At 40.0% G+C, this 19,433-nt stretch overlaps 1 protein-coding gene across 1 annotated transcript in view; it reads left to right on the top strand.

Moving 5' to 3' along the window:
* Positions 1-19,433, top strand: part of LOC141926403 (BEN domain-containing protein 5) — a 971,122-nt gene that overhangs the window by 754,890 nt on the left and 196,799 nt on the right. Inside the window, exon 9 of the mRNA XM_074832076.1 lies at positions 10,970-11,084. Within this exon, the coding sequence (XP_074688177.1) occupies positions 10,970-11,084 (115 nt within the window). The remainder of the gene's footprint in view (positions 1-10,969; positions 11,085-19,433) is intronic.

Below are 19,433 nucleotides of genomic sequence, written 5' to 3' on the forward strand. Positions count from 1 at the left end.
GAACAAAGTCTGAAGTCTGAAGTGATATTTTGCTTCAATTTTTGTTCCCTTTTCGCTGGTGCTGTGCAAGCCATTGGTGTACAGCTGAAACTCCCCTTTTAGGGCCATGGTGAAAAGACCAATGTTTTGTAAGTCGATAAGGATAGCAGGAAACAATGCAAAGATGCCTGAATTAATTCTGCCAGGGTACCTGCCTGCTTAACTCTGGTTCATGCATTCAGGATTTTTCTATTCTTGTGTCTATTTTTATCTCCTTTGCAATCAAGCCACTTCTCTGGGTTGCAACACTCTCGTCTTGTGTATCAGGGAAGGTGGGGTCTCCTGGATGTTTCTGTTCAATTCTAAGGCTTAAATCTTAGCTGTATTTAACATCAGTTAATTCTGTAAAAATTGAGAGCCATAATCCAGCAAATGTTTTTAGAGCTTCTGGAGGACTCGTATTCATGGGAAGGACAGACTTTGAATAATAATGACCAAACACATCATCTTCTGAAGCAACATCTTTAGTATGATTCTGATAAATCCCAAGTAATTCATTAATAAAGCAAGATCATCTGATCCCTGCAGTGTTTCTCCAGGAACCCTTTTGTTTCTTCCCAGGAGGAAAAGAGAGGCATCATCTAGGGGGTAGTGGTAGGCTCATTTTGATGCAAAGAGAACTCCAAGCTCCTTACAGCATATGAGGAAAATTAAAGAAAACAAAGCCAACCAACAAAGCCACCCACTCAGTCTGTGCTGTGCACTGAATTTATGAACCCTTCGGGCAATCCTACAGCAGGTGTATACTCCTGACAATACATCCTCTCTTTGACAGCCTGACATGTTCTTTCAAGTTAGTTCCACAGGTTTTTGCACCAGTTCTACTGGAGAACTGTATGACTGGCATTTGGGCCTGGGGGAGATTAGTTTGTAGTTAAGCAAGCTACATCAGCCATCAGGGTAATTAAGTGGCTGAGGTGTGGGCTCATCACTACAGAGGTCAGGAGGCAGTCTGCTCCCCTCTGCTGAATCTTGCACTCTTTACCAGACAAATCTAGCCTTAGCCTCTTTCTACTCCCCTACATTGGCCTAATTTTTTGAAGCTAGTGGGAATCTCATTGCTGTAAGGAACAGGAGAGCCAGATGCCATGAAATAATGGGAGAGATTAACCCCATGTACCACCTGGACTCACAATGAGTACCAAATGCTGCTGGAGAGAGTGTACGAGTCCCATACGCTCAGAGCTGCAGTGGGATGCGGTACATGGTGCCACTAACAGCCTACTGCTTCTCTAATCAAATGTTCAAGCAGACTGCTGCATGAACCCCCAAGTTTGAAGCTGTTGAGAATCTAGCTTTTTTTTTGTTGTTCTACAACATTTCCTGAAGTCTGAAAAGACCCACAATCCAAATCAATGTATCAAAATGAGTCCTGAGGCCATAAAGTGCTGGTTCCAACAAATAAGGGTCAGACTGCTAGGTTCCTTGTGGTTTCCAGCTGTTAAACTGCCAAAGCATTAGAGTACATCTTAAGGCATGTTAGAAGACTGTTTTATCAGAGCAACATTACATAAATATGCCCTAAGCAGTCTTTTGCAATGACAATTATTGTGGTCTCATGTCATCATCTACTAAGGTCTGCTTAGTAATATTTTTTTTCAGGCAGGACCAGGTGTTGGCTGGAGTAAAGTTTCTGGAGAATTTTTTCAAGTAGGAACTAGACTTGCCCTCACAAAATACTTAATTTTCTCTTTTTTCGGTTGACAATTTTAATAGGTAAAATTAAAATAGCACATTTTATCCTCCTCAGGTGATCCTGTGAGGTTCTCAGTACCACCTATGATTTGTGGAACGCTTTCAGTACTCACTGATTTTGTTTGGAAGAAAACAAGATGGCAGAACTGAGAGTACTCAAGCCTGCATTTCTGAAGTGACCAGCAATACTGGTTGTCTCTGTTACTAAAAGACTTTCCATCTTGCCCTCTACAAGGCTGGTTTTTAGAAAGTGCTTATCTTTAGGGCAGAGTGTGGAGGGAATGGACTGTCACAGATCTCTTCTAGTGGCAGCTGGGTAAGAATAGAAAACTTTCAGAATTTTCTCAACACCTAGCAAACACTTTTTGTTACCACTTGCCACATTTCCAAGTGCAGTCAGCACCACTGAGCTTCAAGAGCTTGTGTGAAAAATCCATCTGCTGGTTTTGGCCCCAAAGATGCTAGCTTTGCTGCCCTGCAAATCTGGCCATTGCTATCTCAAGTTGAACATACTAAAATAGCAGACTCTGGTAGCAACGTGCCAAAAATCAGCAGTGCTAGAGACCAAGATCAGGCATTCTGGCTCCTGGTCCCACATCCTAGTCATTGGGAATGCCAACTTTAATTATGTTTTACTGGCAATGTATATCTCTATCTTTTCAGCACTGAATCAGGATGTTGTGCTCCAGCCCAGCACCAGCAGTCACATATCCTCCAAAGCAGATGTGAATCTTATTATGAAGAAAAAGCCACAGCTCATAAAAATACATAGGAAATCCCAAACACTCATCGCTTACCAACTTTTTGCACTGAATTTAATCTACTTCTAGACTGCTGATTTGTGGCTGACTCTATTCCAGTCATATCCATTTCTCTACATAGTCTCCCTGCTTGAAACTCATCTGGAACTCTTTGGGGTTTTGAGGCAATGTTTGCGTGGTCTAAATGTAGACAGCTAGCAAAAAGAGTGGGATAGTCAGTGCATGTGAAAGGTAGATGGTGTTAAGTGTACCTCCTTTGTGTGAAAACAAGGAATATCTGTGTGAGGAAATAAATTAGCAGGGTATTTTCCATCCCAGTCTGTCCCATCCATCCTTAATCTGCAGACATATTAAAATGGGCAAGATCATCTGCCTAGGGGTATCATATGGTCCATCTTATTACCCAGTAGTCCTAGAATGTTTTCCTATGGCAAGATATTCCTGAATCTTCATTTAATTTGCAGTCTTAATGTCATTTGGGGCTGTAATGGCAGAAATGTCTCCTCTATCCATACAATAGTGTGAGAAGGATTTTTAACTGTATTGGGTGTTCTAGAAATGTTTGGATACCAGAATGGCCAGAGTCTTATTTAATTATAGAGCCGTGATGTGGTAACACAACTGCTACTTGCTGTCCTCACAAACTATAATCAGCTGATCTGTTTAGAGAGGCCTGCCACAGAGTTGTGGTCCTTCAACAGAGACTTCAGACTCCTCAGATCATTACATGAAGAAGAATGTATCTGAGAAACCTGGAGGGGTGGAGGTGAGGGGTTGGGATGCCCTGATTCAGCTCAGCGACTGACAGAGCAGTCTTTCTCTCTTATGCTGGCAGAACCCATTTGGGAGGCTCTTGACTGCTGTTCACACCTCTTGCTTCCTTCACATGGATTTGTGTTTCAGCCACACTGAATGTCAGATTAATTATTTGCAGAACCCTATGCTAACTGAAGAAGAGAGGGAAGGGAGAGATCAGGAACATAACTTTTTAAACATTCTTTAAATCAATTACTGTCTGTGTTTACCATGCACATTAAAATCTGAGTTAAAATCCATAGTGCCCTGCTCTGCCATTTTAAGTACTTGTTGCTAGTCGTTATCAATTCCTTTGCATGCAGCCCCTACAGCAGAAGTTCAGTTTTCTCTGGAGCTGACATTAGCACTGTTTCACTGGGCTGGCAAAATGCAGTGAGCTAGTGTGTTCCCTGGGAGACTGGCTGTTTTCCATTTATTTCACTGCTCTGGAAACAGGCCTAGCTGTAATGGCCTAACATATCTTAAAACAGGGAAATTACTAATTCAAGTCAGTGAGCATATTTTCATTTTAAAAGAGTAACAAATTAAATAAACTCCCTGCATTTTGCATTTGAGACCTCAGTGTTTCATCTGCTGTAATCTAATTCACCCATTCATTTCCTACACATTCATTTTATCCCATTATTTGAGATTTCCTTTGCTTTTAATCCTGTGTTTTGAAGAGACATAGAGTTGCAGCAGAGAATAGATGAGAGAGTGAATGGTAAATAAAAGAACAAATATGCCATAATATAGCTTGATGTGCTCCTAATGAATTGCTTATCACAGCTGAATCCTTAAAGTTAGGTGTTCAACTTTTCTCTCTCAAGTTCATTTAAAGTTCTTTAAAAAATAGGTGAAGTGGGGTCATGTCTACAATCCACCAGGGACTTAACTGTTGGGTTTTGGTTGTTTTTTTTACAATAGCAATGATTGTTGCAGATAACTGAAATGACCACAGGAGCCTAAAGACTTTTTGGGGTGCTTTTAACCAGCCACACTGAAGCAATGAGATCTTATTTAACACTGAAATATCTCTTGTCTAGTTGGGGACAAATTGCTCTGCAATCAAAAGGCTTGGTATTTAGTCCAGGAGAATCAGTCAGCCCTTCTCTTTCTGTATACTTTAGATGAACCGTGACCAGGAATGTATCTGGTTCACCCTCTACATCTTCCTAACACCATCTCACCTGCCTTGGTTGGCTTCGATGTGTTTTGTCATGAGTAAATGTGTTGTTTTGCTGTTGTCTCCCTTGAGAGCTTCCTGACCATGGGAACCACTGGGAAAAATTGTTAACCTCTCTGCATTTTCGAAGAACTTGATTGTTTTTCATCACATGGCACCCGCAGGCCTGTGCAGGCCCCCTCTGAGACTGTCCTGGGGGAAAATTAGATGAAATTTGAGCATCAGCATAGATGAAACAGGAGGAGCAGAGGCTGACCCGAAAAGCAGGATCTGGTGAATACTTACTAAGGTTTTGTGCATGCTACTGCATCCTTCTCTGAGTGCAAGCAATTCCCTTGCACTTTTGTGTGTAGAGGATGGCCAGAGAGGGAGTTAATGAAAAACAGTCAGTGTTCTGGATCTTTCTACTCTCAACTGCAGTAACTACTCAGAGGCATATGCATACAGATGTACATCAGGTTTGGCAACCAGAAGCCATTGTCTGATACACTTCAGGCAACAAATTTTCCTTCATGTAACACTGTAACCAGGTGCCTGTTTAGTTTTGCAGTGCTCCTTAATCGCTCTTATTATTTTTATAGTTTTGATGAAATAAACTTTGGTTTTGCCATGATTTACAAAAGGACCTTTGGAGAGATGAGGAAACCAATTAATAAAGCATTCCAAATCTATAAATTCCTTCTGTATTGATCTTAGAATCAATGTGTGTACCCATGTGTGTGCCGCTCCCCCCCCCCCCCCCCTATAAAACATGTTTCTAAAAAGTGAAAAAAACCAAAACCAAACAAAGCTGAGTTTGGTGGTCTGTTTTTACACATTAAGAGAAGCAGTTTTGTAAGAAGGAGCAGAGTCAGAATCTGCAATGATCTTGTGCTTATGGATCACCCTATGCGATGATCTTTTGTAGGGATAATTTCAGTGACAGCATGATGTTAGATCATGTCAATAACCCCGCTGTGAGTCAGCTCTACTCATTTATCACCATTCACATGCCTTTTTTTTTCCTTGCTGTTGTGTTGAATATTGGAAACACTTCAGTCTAAGACATTATTGGACTTTTTTGTCTATTGGCCTGTGCTGGGGGCCGCACTGAAAGCACAGATGCGCATTCTGTAAAGACCATGCTGCCACAGCATTGCTGTGACCTGTGCTGAGTAGGGTTCAGTGTGAGTGTGACACTTTTCCCACCATGCTGGGATGGAGAAGAGTGTCCATCTGTCTTTTTCATGTTTTGTTTTGTTGGGGTTTTTTCTGCAGTCCCATGAGAAAGGGCAAAGGCTGAACAGACAAGGACCCTTTTGCTGAGAGTTCCTTCACAGACAAGTGGTGGCACAGCAGTGTCTTGCTGTTGTTTACTGTTTGTGCTGTATTTGTTCTGTGGAGATAATATTGTAGCCATTTGGCCCTATGGTCTGATTTTTTTTTTTTTTTTTCTTTTCACCATCACATTAAAAACCCTCTCCAAAAAGCCCAACCCCATATTCTTGCTTTCCTGTTCTCCACAAAAGTGGAAGTATAGTGTCTTTCACATTGGTTTCAGTCTCCTTTTAACAAAACATTTCAATAGTTTTATCTAAGCATAAGCATTCAGGACTCCCATGTATTTGTTTTCCAGTGAATATATCCTATTGTTATTAGAGCCTAATTGTTACATTCTCTTTAACCTGCAGGCTATGGTGAGCTGACCGCAGGATACCAGCCGCTATTCAGGGTTAGGAAATGGGCCTGAAAATATAAATCACTTCTTTCTTGGCATATACTAGACACAGTCCAGGATATGTTTGCATTAGCAGTTGCCATATTGCATTAGGATCTGTGGTGATTAGATTTTCGGTAATGGGAGCAGGGCAAATGTATTACATTGTTATACAATTAAACATATTGTCAGACTGAGAGTGAAAGGATAGGGTAATGGAGAAATGGGATAAGACAGGCTTTTTTTTTGGAAGGAGCAAATGTGGAGGGGTCATGTTAGAGCCATCAGGAAGTTTAAACAGAGTTTAAGGTGGTTGATTAAGGAAACAGCCAGACAGAACAGTGGAAATCATGTGAACAGAGAAGGTTGTTTTGACATGTTAGGGGAGAGGGAAGGATCGACGTGCTTGTGAAGCACCAGCAGATATTTTGAGCTGGATTAGGGTGGGCAGAGAGATGCTACAGGATCTGGTGTTGGAATAAGTGAGAGGTGCTGAACTGCAGAAGGCAAGAGAAATTTGAGAAAGTGCGTTTAACCTTAAGAAAGAATAATGATAGAGAAGTGACTTGAAGCAGAAATTTGGTCCTGATTTAGCAGCTTCAGTGAAGCTGTGTTTACCAAGAAATACTGTTAACAAACTACTAGAATTTTTGGAGCCATTGTGACCATGTATCTAATGACTCGCAGTTGTCAGTATTGTTCTTCCTTTTCCTTGTTTTCGCTTCTTTCTTTCCTTTCCCTCACAACTATGAAAAGCTTCTTGAAGTTAATGCAAAGACTTTGGTTGATTTTTAGTGGACTATGGATAAGCCTCTTATGTCATGGCTGAATGCTGATTTCTGAGCTGTTCTGGTTCCAGGCAGCATCTATAATTGCATGTTATTATTTGAAAAATAATGATTTTAATTACTTTCCAGAAAGCTTGATACAAAATAATCTATATTGTTTTGCTTCTTTTAATTGGAGTACTTTTCCACACTGTAATGTGCCTGAGTAGGCCCATTCCATCATGTTCTCCATTTTATTTTAAAGTCACTTGAAGAGCTACTACTTAGTTATTGGGCTATTTTCCTTGATCTCCAGCCACAGAGATTTATTTTTAAATAATACTTGTCTTATTTCTTGTAGCTGATGTGACTGATTCAGATTGGATTATTTTGTTTGACCCAAACTGGGGCTGTGGTTTGAAGATCCAACCAATCTGTGGGCAGCCCTTTTTTTCTTTAATAGCAGACTAATTGGCAGACCAATTAATCTGCTCATCTGTGAAGAGAAAATTTATAGCAATAAGTAGTTCTATTTCCAGAAGTCATTCTCTAAAGTAACATTACAGTGGCCTTGTTTACTTCGTGCCCTGCAACACGATCCAGTGCTTCAACAGTAGCACAGGTCAATTAGTGGACAAATTAAGCAATTATTAGCCACTAACAAGGGTGACTGGCATCATTACCCTTCCTGTTTACCAGCAAACTGTTATTTTAATACAAAGATCAACAAATAAATTAGGGCATCTGTTGTATTGCCATGTCTGCCTTGAAGTAAATGATATTAAATGGGCTTTGGTTGCTGCCAAATTCTTAACCCCAGCCTAATGAGATACACTGATATGTCTCTTGCTGATTATAGAAGCTGTAAAATTTAGTTTGTATTGATTTATTAACAGGAGGACCAAGTTCTCTGCGATGGTATTTTTTTAATAGTCTGATATCTGTCTTTTTACTTTAAACGTTATTGATCCAGGGACTATTGGGTTCCTCTGAAAGACAAAGTTATTTGCTAATTGCATTGGTTATTTCGATGCTTACAATAATTTTATGGTGAGATTTGTATATGTAGATGTATGCTTTCACCTAATGCTTCCCTTATGTTCCTTAGAACTGCCTTTACTTCCAGGTTAGACTTCTGTGCGTCAGTTATTTTTAACTCTTGCTTTGTATTTTTATCATGGGGTAAGACTTCTTCAGATTTAATTAACTGTCCCCTAAATAAAAAAAAAATACAGTAAATCTCTTTGGATTGGGTGAACTTGTCTGCAGTATCCCCTAATAGATTGTGGTGCTTTGGGAAATGCTGGGTCTCATTTTCCACAAGCTGCTGGTTGCCCACGACCAGTCTCTTCAGTCTGGTATACCACGTGCAACAGTGAATCATGCAGAGAAGAGGCTCACCCATTACGTGTTTATACAGAGCCTTCCACATCACAGCACATTCTTGGTTAGGGAATAATAATTCCCTGTGTGAAGCTGAAAATCGTAGCTTCTAGTTGCCAAGACACCTTTGCCAAGCTCTGTGAGTTAGGCTGCCTCAATAACAGGAGCAAAATTAGCAGAACCTGGACAAGCTTCTTCCCTGGCGTAGTTACAGCCAGAGCAAAGCTCTGAGAGTTTGGGTTTATGTGTCACCTTCTGAATGAAAAGCAGTCATGTTATCCCTGAGGTATTTGTGGTCCTCCCTGCTGCATGAAGAGCTGTCTGTCACATGTACACTCTTGGCGCACTGGCAGATCTCGTGGCAAAATTGTTCCACCAGGTCTTTGGTGAAGTGATGATCATGTACACAATGTGATATTTATACTGCTTTTATTGCAGCTGCTTTGAAAGATCATACCTGACCTAGGATAAAGTATGTTCTGGACATACTGATTTCTGAATAGTTAACTCTTCCAAGTATTTTAGAAAACACAGACTCATGTGATGTTTTGAGTCCAGTTGAAAGCTCTTTAAAACTATAACAAGCGTAGTGTTTCGAGAAGCCATGGACTAAGTGTGGGATTGCATCCCTTTAAGTAGTTTTGAGCCCTCCAGGTGTGCGTACTGTGGATTATGTTTTAGACGCTGCCAGAAAACAGTTAGAGTAGCAGTTTAACATAGCTAAGCCTTTCATGTTTGCATACAGTTAGGAAACCTGGTTATTCAGGATCCAACTGTGTCCCTGTCATTTCTTCGTGTTCTTGCTGTTGTATAATGAACAAAAGACACAACGCCAGCCAAAAAGCAGATCGATGTTCGGTTTCCTTCATTGGGAGGAGGTAATTGCAGAAACATTTCCTGAGCAATATAATTATGTATATACTAATTTGCCGCAGAAATTCAGGTTTAGTCTCTTCTCAAGTCGAAGACCTGGTTACAGAAAGGGACTTTCTCTTCTTCAGGATTAGTCGCTAATAGATGAAAAAATTGCTGATGTTTAGAGTCAATTATACCTTGATCATCTTAGACATTTCAGAAGCCTCATTTTTCCCCATGTGCCTCAGCAAATTAGAATTCATTCCAACAGCAGCATAGATTCAGATTTGTTAGTATTTGAAAGACAAAATGGGCCTTAAGAAATAGGCTAAATGAAGAAGTTGTACAGAATGTGAGATTTTGGTCCCATCTTTAATATATGTTTCAGTCAAGCTATAAACAAGCGTGTTTAACCTGGCATGAACCCAGGTTTTAGTTTGTTTGTTTTTAAACATTTTGATTGGATCACAAAAAGTCAGGTCTAAAGTCAGCTTTTTTGAAGTCAGCTAGTTAGCCCATGCCATCTCTTCTATGCTGAATTGTTGCTTGTTATATCTATTCCCTAGGGCTTTGCCCTGTCCAGCGTTAAATGTTTCTGATGATGGGATTCCACTCTTCCCCTGGAGAGACAATTCCACAGTCTAATAGAGCTCACCATTAGTGAAATTTTACTGATGATCAGCCTTAATTTTTCTCTGCTTAATTTTATCCTGTTACTGGAGCGTAGTGATTGATTTATTCTGGGGAAATTCAGTAAATGGTTCCTGCTTCACAGGATGGACCTTACAATAAATAGCAAATTGTCATGACCTATCTGTGGGTGTCCTGAGATTACACAGGAACTCAATTTATCTTGACATTCATTCCCTGGAAGCTATTTCTGTCAGTACCAACTCAGTGGAGGAATAAGCAATGAATTTAACTGCCAGACAGCCTGCCTCCTGCCCCAGCACCAGCCATGGAGCAAGGAGATGTTTAGTTGCTCCTTGAGCACAAGGCCCAGAGGCAGGAGCTCCTGTGGGGTCTGGTGCTGTGACTGTACCCAAAGGAAGGGCATTTAGGAGCTGCTTCCCTTGTCACTTGCCTTGGTTCCACGTTAGAGGAGCTTCACTGATGAGGTGGAGTTACTCCTGGTTTTTATTGATGTAAAGTAAGTGAAGAATCTGACATAAATTCCAGTCTATCAATCCCACAGTTTCCCTGTGCCTGGTACAGAGTTTATGTAACACTCCCAATTTTAGTGAGGCGTTTTACATCTCTCTATACATTCAGATGATCTGAACTCTGTGTTCATACGTCAAGGGTAGGTCTGGGCATATACTCAAATAAATTTGAGGTGCCTCAGCTCAACAAATTATCACTCATGAGCTGAGCTGAGGTATGTGCTCATGTATGCATGCTGGGTATGTAAGGTGCTAGGCTTAAACTAGTAGGTTTTACTTCATTTCACCACTTAGGAGGAGAAATGTTCTGTTATTGTGGCTCAGCTCATGAGCAGTAACTTCTCTCTCTGTCGAAACTTGACTGTGTCTGATAATGTAGCCATATTGTACTTGCATTATGAGGATGGACTAAGGTATTTGTCCTTAAAGTTCTTATTTATGGAGGTTTTTTTAGAAGGCAGTAGGTGTACGTGACTGCAAGTGGTTTGTTCTGTTGGAAGCAGGAGCAGTGCCAGGAACCAAGAGGAATGATCGTTCTAATCTTTTTATATGTGAAATTTCAGATAGATATCTGGAAATCATTGATGTCATAAACTCCCCTCTTCAAGCTCTTCTTTCATTTTTCTCAGGTATAATTGATTTCCTTGTGAGCCAGCATCCTATTGCAAAAGTACTGAGAGACCACCTGGTCTTCAAGATTGCACCCATGCTCAATCCCGATGGAGTATACCTAGGAAATTACAGGTATGGTGTGGAGTATGAATCTGTGTATTGTTGTATCTACCTGTTATATCACCCTGCACTCTTTTGTCACTGAATCTTATATGGCTTGTTTCAATTAATTCCTCTTAAACTGGAGGTTCTCATGTGGCTGTATGCTTCCTAAAGTTCCTGTTGAGGAAGGGGGCTCAATGGCCAATTTGTTTGCTTCAGGAGGTAAGTAGCAACTCGTCAAGATAGCAGGGTATCTGCTCTGCAAGCCTCCTCTAGGTGTGGGAGTTAAAGTCAGCTTAGAGTTAGACCTTAGCTGTGTTTTATAAATGCAATCATTATGCTGCTCATCAGCCTCTATGTAAATGTGTCAGTCAATCACAGTTCCCTTCAACTACCCAGATCATCCATTAAAGTCACAGATTTCAGTCTGTTATTGTACTGTAATAGATAGGGATACGTGGAATGGAATAATCATTCCACCCTATGCTAATTTTACTTCATTTTAGTATTTGAATTACTACTTTACCACCTCCTCTGTTGAGAAACTATTCAGATAATCTTTTGTTTTCCCTAAAATTGTTTGCTCTTAATGCATTTATTTACAAAATAAATGTGCTGCTGAAGGTGATAATGAAAAGCAGTTGATTAGTTGATGATTTGTTTGTGGGGGCAATTACATGTACCACGTAGTTCTTTGGAGAAGCCCCTGAGAAATGTAATATACTGTATGTGGTTTTGCTTACAGCGCAAGACTAAATAACACAATATACTCTGTAGCCAGGCTACCTTGAGCTTTGATCTAATTAGGTATTGCATTGCTAAGCAGAATAAGACTGGATTATTGTGTGGATGCGGAAACCACTGAGGAAGAAGCTAGAAGTTGCAGAAAATGGTGCTGCTGGCTGTTCTTTGTTTTGATATGTGCTTCTTAGCCCTCCTGTGCTTTGCTACTTACTAAACTGAAATAGCAGGGAATTGCGTGGGTGATTTCAACAGTGCTTATATATGTTTTATAAGTGAAACTTCTGAGGACACATGGTCTCCTTCCAGCTACACTGATACTCCCTCAACTCTTGGCAAATCCAAAACCAGAGAGTGATATTGTAGTAGTGGCATCTGACAGCACTAGGAATTTGTCATAATGGTTATGTCACCTTACAGGAATAAAGCCCTAAAATAGCTCTAGAATCTGATACTACATTGTTTTACTCTGTCCCAGGTGCCCTGCACGTAGGCAACTCCAGCTGCAATTAAGTAACTCCAGTTTTGCTCCATAAATTCACTTGCCCTCTAGGTTTTTCTCCAGCACCATTATTTATACTTTTTGAGAGGCATGCAGGTTTACAGACATGTATATGGCTCATAACTTGAAAAGCCTTTTGGGAACCCAGGTATTATGAAAGGGCATGTGAATTCATTGGGAATTGCTGAGCTTGATGGTATACTATTGTTTTAGCTTTTCACGATATGCAGAATTTTCAACCCTCCTGAACTAAAGAGACTTTTAATGAGGTAGTTGGAAAAGCATTTGATTTTCTTGTGGTTCTTCACTTTATTTACAAATGGCCTAATGTAACTAATAACTTAAAAATTAGGGTAATAAGCAAAATGCTACCTATTATCTTGAGAAGAATATTAAAAAGCCTAGTAATGTGCCGGCATTGTAGTTAACTAGTGCTGAGTGAATAATTTACAGCAAACACTTTATTTCCTGCTCATACAAAATCCACAAGCACATCACAATTTATTTGCTTGAATTTACTGGATGAATTTTTTAAAAAAATCTCTAAGGATCAATTGCTAGTATTTGAAAATTTAACTCTGAGGCTTCTCTGTGATTGGCTAGATAAGTCTTTTTCATCTCTTTTTGGTCTCTGTTCAGATTAGCACATAAATAGGACTTTCAGAAGTCTTCCTTGTAGTGTGGTATAACACAGATCTATTGGCTGGGGACAATCCCCCTGCTATTGCAAACAAGGTCTGTGGTGCCATATGCAGTTTTAGGCATTTGAACTTCTACTTCCTGTTATCTCCCTCTTTCTCAAAGCAGCAGCTAGTGACTATTTCTTTGGTTCATTGAAGGTTCACACTCAGAGCTATGCAAGCTAAGATAATGATATGGGTAATTAAACCTCATGCTTGAGTTTGTAAATTGATCTCCTGCCAGTGTGAGAGAGATTTTTTTTTTTACCCCACCAGTACACAGCTTTGTACAATTGGCAAAGTATACTGTCGGATGCACTTCACTGTCCTCTGAAATCCCAGGTGCAGTGGGCACCATTAAAAGCCTGAGTATGTCAGCAGTTCTTGTAGAAGGGATGGGATATACTAGTTCTCCTGTGATCAAAACAGGAACTAACCACTCATTTATCCAGGGTGATGTAACAATTAGCTGATGGGATTTTCTTCATTGTCATTTTTGGGGTTGCAGAACTTTCACCAAGGGTGTGAGTCTTCTGCTCTTCTCCAAAATCTTGTTCCTTTGTTCTGAGCGTTTGTGAACTGAGGTTTAGGAGTTTAATCTGAAACTGCAACAATAATGCCAATAATTGTCTATTATCTATAAACTGTTGCTCATTCTCAAGAGAACAGACCAAATGGCTTGTGACTTTCTTGTGGTGAAATGTTCGCAACCATCAACAAATGAGTTTACAATCACAGCTATAAAGCACAAGTGCTCACAGCACGGACACATGTGTGAGGAAGATTGTTGCGGGTACTTTCAGGCAGCTCTAAAAGGAACAGTCACGGAAATGTACATCAATGCCCAGTGTATGAAGGTACATGGAAACAGGGTGCCAAACTTTACTGATTTATTCAAATATATGCAAGAGTTTAAGAAGTGTATTTGTGAACCCATAGAGTTAGGAATGAAAAGACAAGGTGCCTTATCTGACTTAAAGGGGTGGCTAAGCACCCCCTCTAATTTAGAATGTTTAGAAGTTCTAGACACAATTTTTAAAAGTATTTTTTAAAAATAAATGGACAAAAGTTACAATTTGATTGTAATCTTAGAGCATGTCTTTTAATAGAAAGTGAACTAGTATGGTTCTATCTCTTAATAGCTATTACTTATGTACATAAACCAAGAGAGTTGGTGAAATTAACTCTAGACTTTATTTCCTGTGAAATTTCTGACTGACTGTTTAGAAACCAAACATTTAATTTTTGCTTTCACCTGTTTCTTTCTGAAAAGAGCTGAGAAATGAAAAAACATGGGCAGATCACACTACAATAGAATAGCATTGGCTGGGTACAAGTGTTGGAGGGGTTAGGTGTGAAGAAGTGAAGCCCTCAGAGTGAAAATTCACCTGCAAGTCAAAGCACTGAATGGCTAATTGGGACTGCTACTGCTTGCAGAGCTAGCTGTTGTTTGCTGGTTTGCTAGCATCATACCCATCTGTGAAGATGACTACTACACTGCACTCTTTCTTCAGTGGAAAAAAAGCCTCCATAGTCTTTTTTTTTTTTTGTCACATGAGTGTACTCAGCTATTTCTAGCATACAGGATAATGGTCAAGGATGTAGGGTCTTTTCCAAAACAGGATGACAGGCTTTATCCCTTTCTCGAAGTCTTTAAAGCCTGGTATTACTGTACTTCTAAGTGTAACTGGCTTTGCTGTTACAGTGTTTAAAAAATGTTACGCTACATGGGCTTATTAATTAAATTGTCCGGGAAGATGCCATTGGTTGACCTAGCTAAAATAGTGAGTCTTCAACATAATTTTCCCTTTGTTCTGGCTGGTAACTTGTCATCAGCTCTCACCTGTATTGAAAGACCCCTTTTGCTGGGGATGGCACCTGACATGATCTTTAGTTCTGTGAAAGAACATGGCAAAAAATAAAAATATTTTTGAGTTTCTCCATAACATTAATCTCACCCTCTCTGATGGGTTAAACTGTGAAGCAGTTTGAGGAAATAAAGGAAGACTAGTGCTGGGAAGAGAGATTTCTTGACTTTTCTCTCTCTGTTTGCAATATAGCATTATCATCTTCTGAACCTATTACCATCCCCAGGGAGGTGGGGTTAGACTAAGAAAAAAAAAAAAGTGTTCTTGATTTAAAAGTCGTGCATCCCCAGGCTTGGCCTGAACTTTCCTTTATCAAGAGCTTGTTCTTAAGCTGGCATTCTTCAGCTGAATGCTGAAATGTGTCCCTGCAGGCGAGATGACTGTACCACACCATCTTAGATTAGTTCCAATTTGTCAGCCTCACCTTCCGGAGATGAAAGCTTATACTGGCACCGAAAGTGATGTGTTTCTTAGTCTGGGCAGCTCTTCACTGAGGTATCCCAGAAATGCCATGACAAGGCAGATGAAATATCCTGACCGTTCTCTAAAGGCTTTGTTGCACGACCCAGTATGGCTTCCTGTCCGTTGCCGTTTCTGTGTTGCCTTCACCTGGTTAGCTGTGACAGTATCAGCCTTCAGTAAATTAAAGCCATGAATTAGCTGAAATGTTCTGAACTGTCGTCACTACAATATCCTTCTAGCTTGATTGTAGGGACTGCAGAATTTGTGTGAATGAGGAGAAGAGGGCATACACTGATTCTACTCCTTTCTTATTTCACTGTCAGGTATGATATTTTTGAAGTCAACACAATCTTTACTGCTTGCTTGTGTGAGGGGTTAACAAAGCTATGTGTTGGATGGAAAGGAGGCCAGTCCTACCCAGACTGGAAAGCCAATTCACCATAAACAGTGTCAGAGTCCATATTGCAATGAAAGCTGTGTTGGGATGAAATATTTTGGACAAATGGTGTATTTTTGCCCCAGAAACATACATAGTTTTCTAAGGACTAAAATGGTTTGTGGAAGTGAGTTGAATTTGGCAAATTGTTTCAAGTGAAAAAAGGGAGCTGAGAAGGCTTGAGAAACATTTCAAATGATTCATATCAGCCTTTTATAAAGGACAATCTTCTCTTGGTTTTGTTTGTTAATGGCATGATTTGTTTAAAAACTGGCCTTTTTTAAAGATCGTTTTTGAAGAGTCTGAAATACAAACAGAAAACTAGGCTTTGGACCAGATTAAATATTTCTGATTTATCCTGAATAGGTTTTTGTGGACTTCATTTCTGTGACTCTAGAAATAATCAAAAGTTCGACATTTATGTTCACATGTAATTTATGAGAGGCCTTTTGAGAGTAAAAGCATATGTGGACTTTATCCAAATGATTTTAGCTCTAAATCAGAGCTATAAGTTGTAATGCTGAGAAGTGCTGATTTTGGTCTTTGATAATATCACTTTGGAGGATATACCTATACTTGCATACAAACATGTATATGTATGTTCATAGTGACTGGATACGTTATGTGGTTCTTACTATCACTTGTCCAGTAGTGAGACATGGCTACTCATGTGCATACTGTCATTTGCATAATATCTCTTGATTATTTTTCACCTATTTTTCTGGTGGGGAAGGCTTTTTTCTTAGCTTCATTTAATGCATGTGAAATTCATGCATTGCCTTGAATTGAAAAACAGAGTATCCATCTCAGATGACAAGATGAAGCTCTCGATGGAGTTTATTTTTCCTAATTAGGCGTTTGTCATTGTGTATTCTATATAACAACATATAAGTAAACAATCATGGACCTTTTGAATAAATTTATTGGTTTTATTTATGTTACTGGGCATAAAAAAATCTATAATTACCAGGTACAGCCGCAATATAACTGGTATTTAATGACAATTACTTTTTGTTACCATAGAAATGAGTCCAAAGTAGTTACCTATAATTTCTCATTCCCAAACCTCACACATGTTGTATTGCGGTATTACCATAGTAATTGCCTATTAGTCATCATAAAATAAGCAGTTACCCAGAAGTTATCAGGATAGTGTGAAATTTCTCATCTCCTTCAAAACTTGCGGCACATGCCGCTTCTCGTCTTCCTTTAGTGGGATTTTTGCCTGAATGACAAGAATGTCCGTTGTATATTAACCCAAGGGAAGAAGGGATGTGATTGAGAGAGAATTGTACTCTAAAAATACCCTAAGTCAGGAAAAGTATGTTCCATCCCCTGAAAATATAGAACTATTTCTTGTTATTGAAAAACAGGGATTTTTCAATCCCACGAAATGGAGATTGGTTCATTGCCACGAATTTCCTATTTATTTTTTTTCCAATTCACTTGTGACCAAAGCAGAGGCTGTACATCTTGGGGGATCTGTGAGAACAGCCGTGCTGTGTCAGACCTCAGAAGCCCAGTATCTGCTAATGCAGCAGTGGACAGTGCCACTCTCCTTGTAAGAACAGGTGATGCTCATAAGATACCTACTTTCCCCCAAGTACTTTCCCAGCTTCCAGTGAATTCAGTTTCTGATGTTTCCTGAACTCAGGGGATTTCTGTCTGCTCAGTAAATGTGCAGTGGATTTGTCTTCCTTGTACTTGTCCAGTTTGCCTTCAGATGGTAAGCATTAGCTCTCTGTCTCCTCTGGCCTGAGGTTGTCCAGCTCCTGCCCCAGAGCAGGAAGCACCACCCACTTCAGCCTGCTGTGAGCTTCAGGGACTTCTCCTCAGTGGCCCCTCTTGCACCTTGTTTGTTGTCTTAATTTAGATTGCATGTTGTTGAGGCCAGTAAGTCTCTCTCTGTGCCTGCCTAGATCACATTTAGTATCAGCTGGGAGTTGGTGACTCATGTGGAGGCAAATGATGTGCCACTTCCCAGCCAGGAGTACAGGAGAGGCAGCCATAGGTGCCCAGTGCATTACAGACCCCCTGTTAGAGTGGTAGCAAATGAGTTCTTCTCTTGTCCTCCCTTTCCAGTTTAACAGTTGGAAATCCAAGGTGGCTTTCCAATGCTGCAGTGTATTTCAGCAGTGTGTTGGACTTAAAAACATAGCTGTGGCCAAGACCAACCACCGTGATAATGGGGAAAAAAACCCCAAAACAACAGAAGGAGACCTGCTGCAGTGCGAGGATTGCCATTTTCTTGTACCGCCTTCTCCCTTGTGTCTGGTTGAGAGGGTGAGGCATGGCAGAAGTTTTCTCCTTCCCCAGCTCTTGCTTGGCATTGAGTGAGGAATTGGTCAGGAATTTTCTGCACTGTCTTCCTCCCATGTCCTGCATGTGTTTGCATTTGGTTTGGATCTCCCAGCTCATGCAGTGTGCCAGGCTGGGGCCTTGGAAAGCAAATTCTGGGGTGGATCTGCAGCTGTGACACAGGTGTGCTCTGGGCAGCAGCAATGGAAAAGCCCAGGGAGGCAAGCAAGCAGCATAGGTTTTCTCTGGCCATTACATCTGTCTGGCTTGTAGCATTGCCATTCCTTTCCTGCTTGGAAGTTTTCTTTCCATTGTGGCTTTTATTTCCCAGAGAGTGCTGTAATTGTAAGACAGTTACAGTGGTTGCTGTTTTGCTCACCATTACTTAAAAAAGTCTTCCTTGTAAAAAAGTTGTCATCCTTTATCTTAAAACAAATACTAGGTTTGCAAAAGGGTTCCTATCTACTGCCATTGAAAATGCTCTTTATATTGATGTGGTAACTGCTCATTTAAACCATATTACAGCTCCTGAGTATTTTTCAGTTGCTATTGATGTGACAAATTCTCTTGCACAGAGGACTGCACCAATCAATAGAGTCAGTATATGTGCTTTAACAACAAAGCTGCATGCCTTGGGGTTCCAGTTGAATCTGAACCTTTTAGTAGCATTAAATAAAGCTATATTTATTTTGCTTTTGGTGCAAGAAAAAAAAAATCCGAACCCAACCTAATTTAATACAACTTGTTGAAAGGGTTTGAAGGCAGCATTATGGAGCCATTTTCACATGTGATGAATATGTAACTAGTGTCAGAGCTGCTATTTTGTTGTTGTAAGCGAACCCTTCTCTTTTAGTTAGATTGATCTGGGACTACAAGAGTAGCCTTTTATTTTTAGATGAGCAGGGAGAGAAGTCATAATGAGAAATATTGAAATCATAGCTTTTTTATATCTGCTATTATTCCACTGAGAATGAGACATGATGTCCTTAAAGAGACAAGGCTATTTATTTTCCATGTAAATAGCACCATTTGTGATTATTACCTTTGAGCGGTTACGCAGAGAATAAGCACCCAACTCATGAATCCCAGCCCAATGAATCACAGTTTTGTACCTAAGTGCCATTTATGTCTGAGTTGCTGTAGGAGCCTATTCTTGACCTTCACTGACTTTACTTTTTGCATGTTTTTTCTTCTAGAATTTATTTGTAATTAACAGGGGTCTTAATGTCAGTTTGGTTGAAATGTTTGTTTCCTTTCCTCGCCTCTTAAATAGCTGATCCTTAGGTCTGAATAATTCCATCTGGGTTTCTTAGCTTTACTTTCAGCTAAGTAGTTAAACATATTGGGCTTTCTTCTCTTTTTTTCTTTCCTCTTTTTTAAGTCTGGCTTGTA

Source organism: Strix aluco, chromosome 8, assembly GCF_031877795.1.
Source record: "Strix aluco isolate bStrAlu1 chromosome 8, bStrAlu1.hap1, whole genome shotgun sequence".
Classification (NCBI taxonomy): domain Eukaryota; kingdom Metazoa; phylum Chordata; class Aves; order Strigiformes; family Strigidae; genus Strix; species Strix aluco.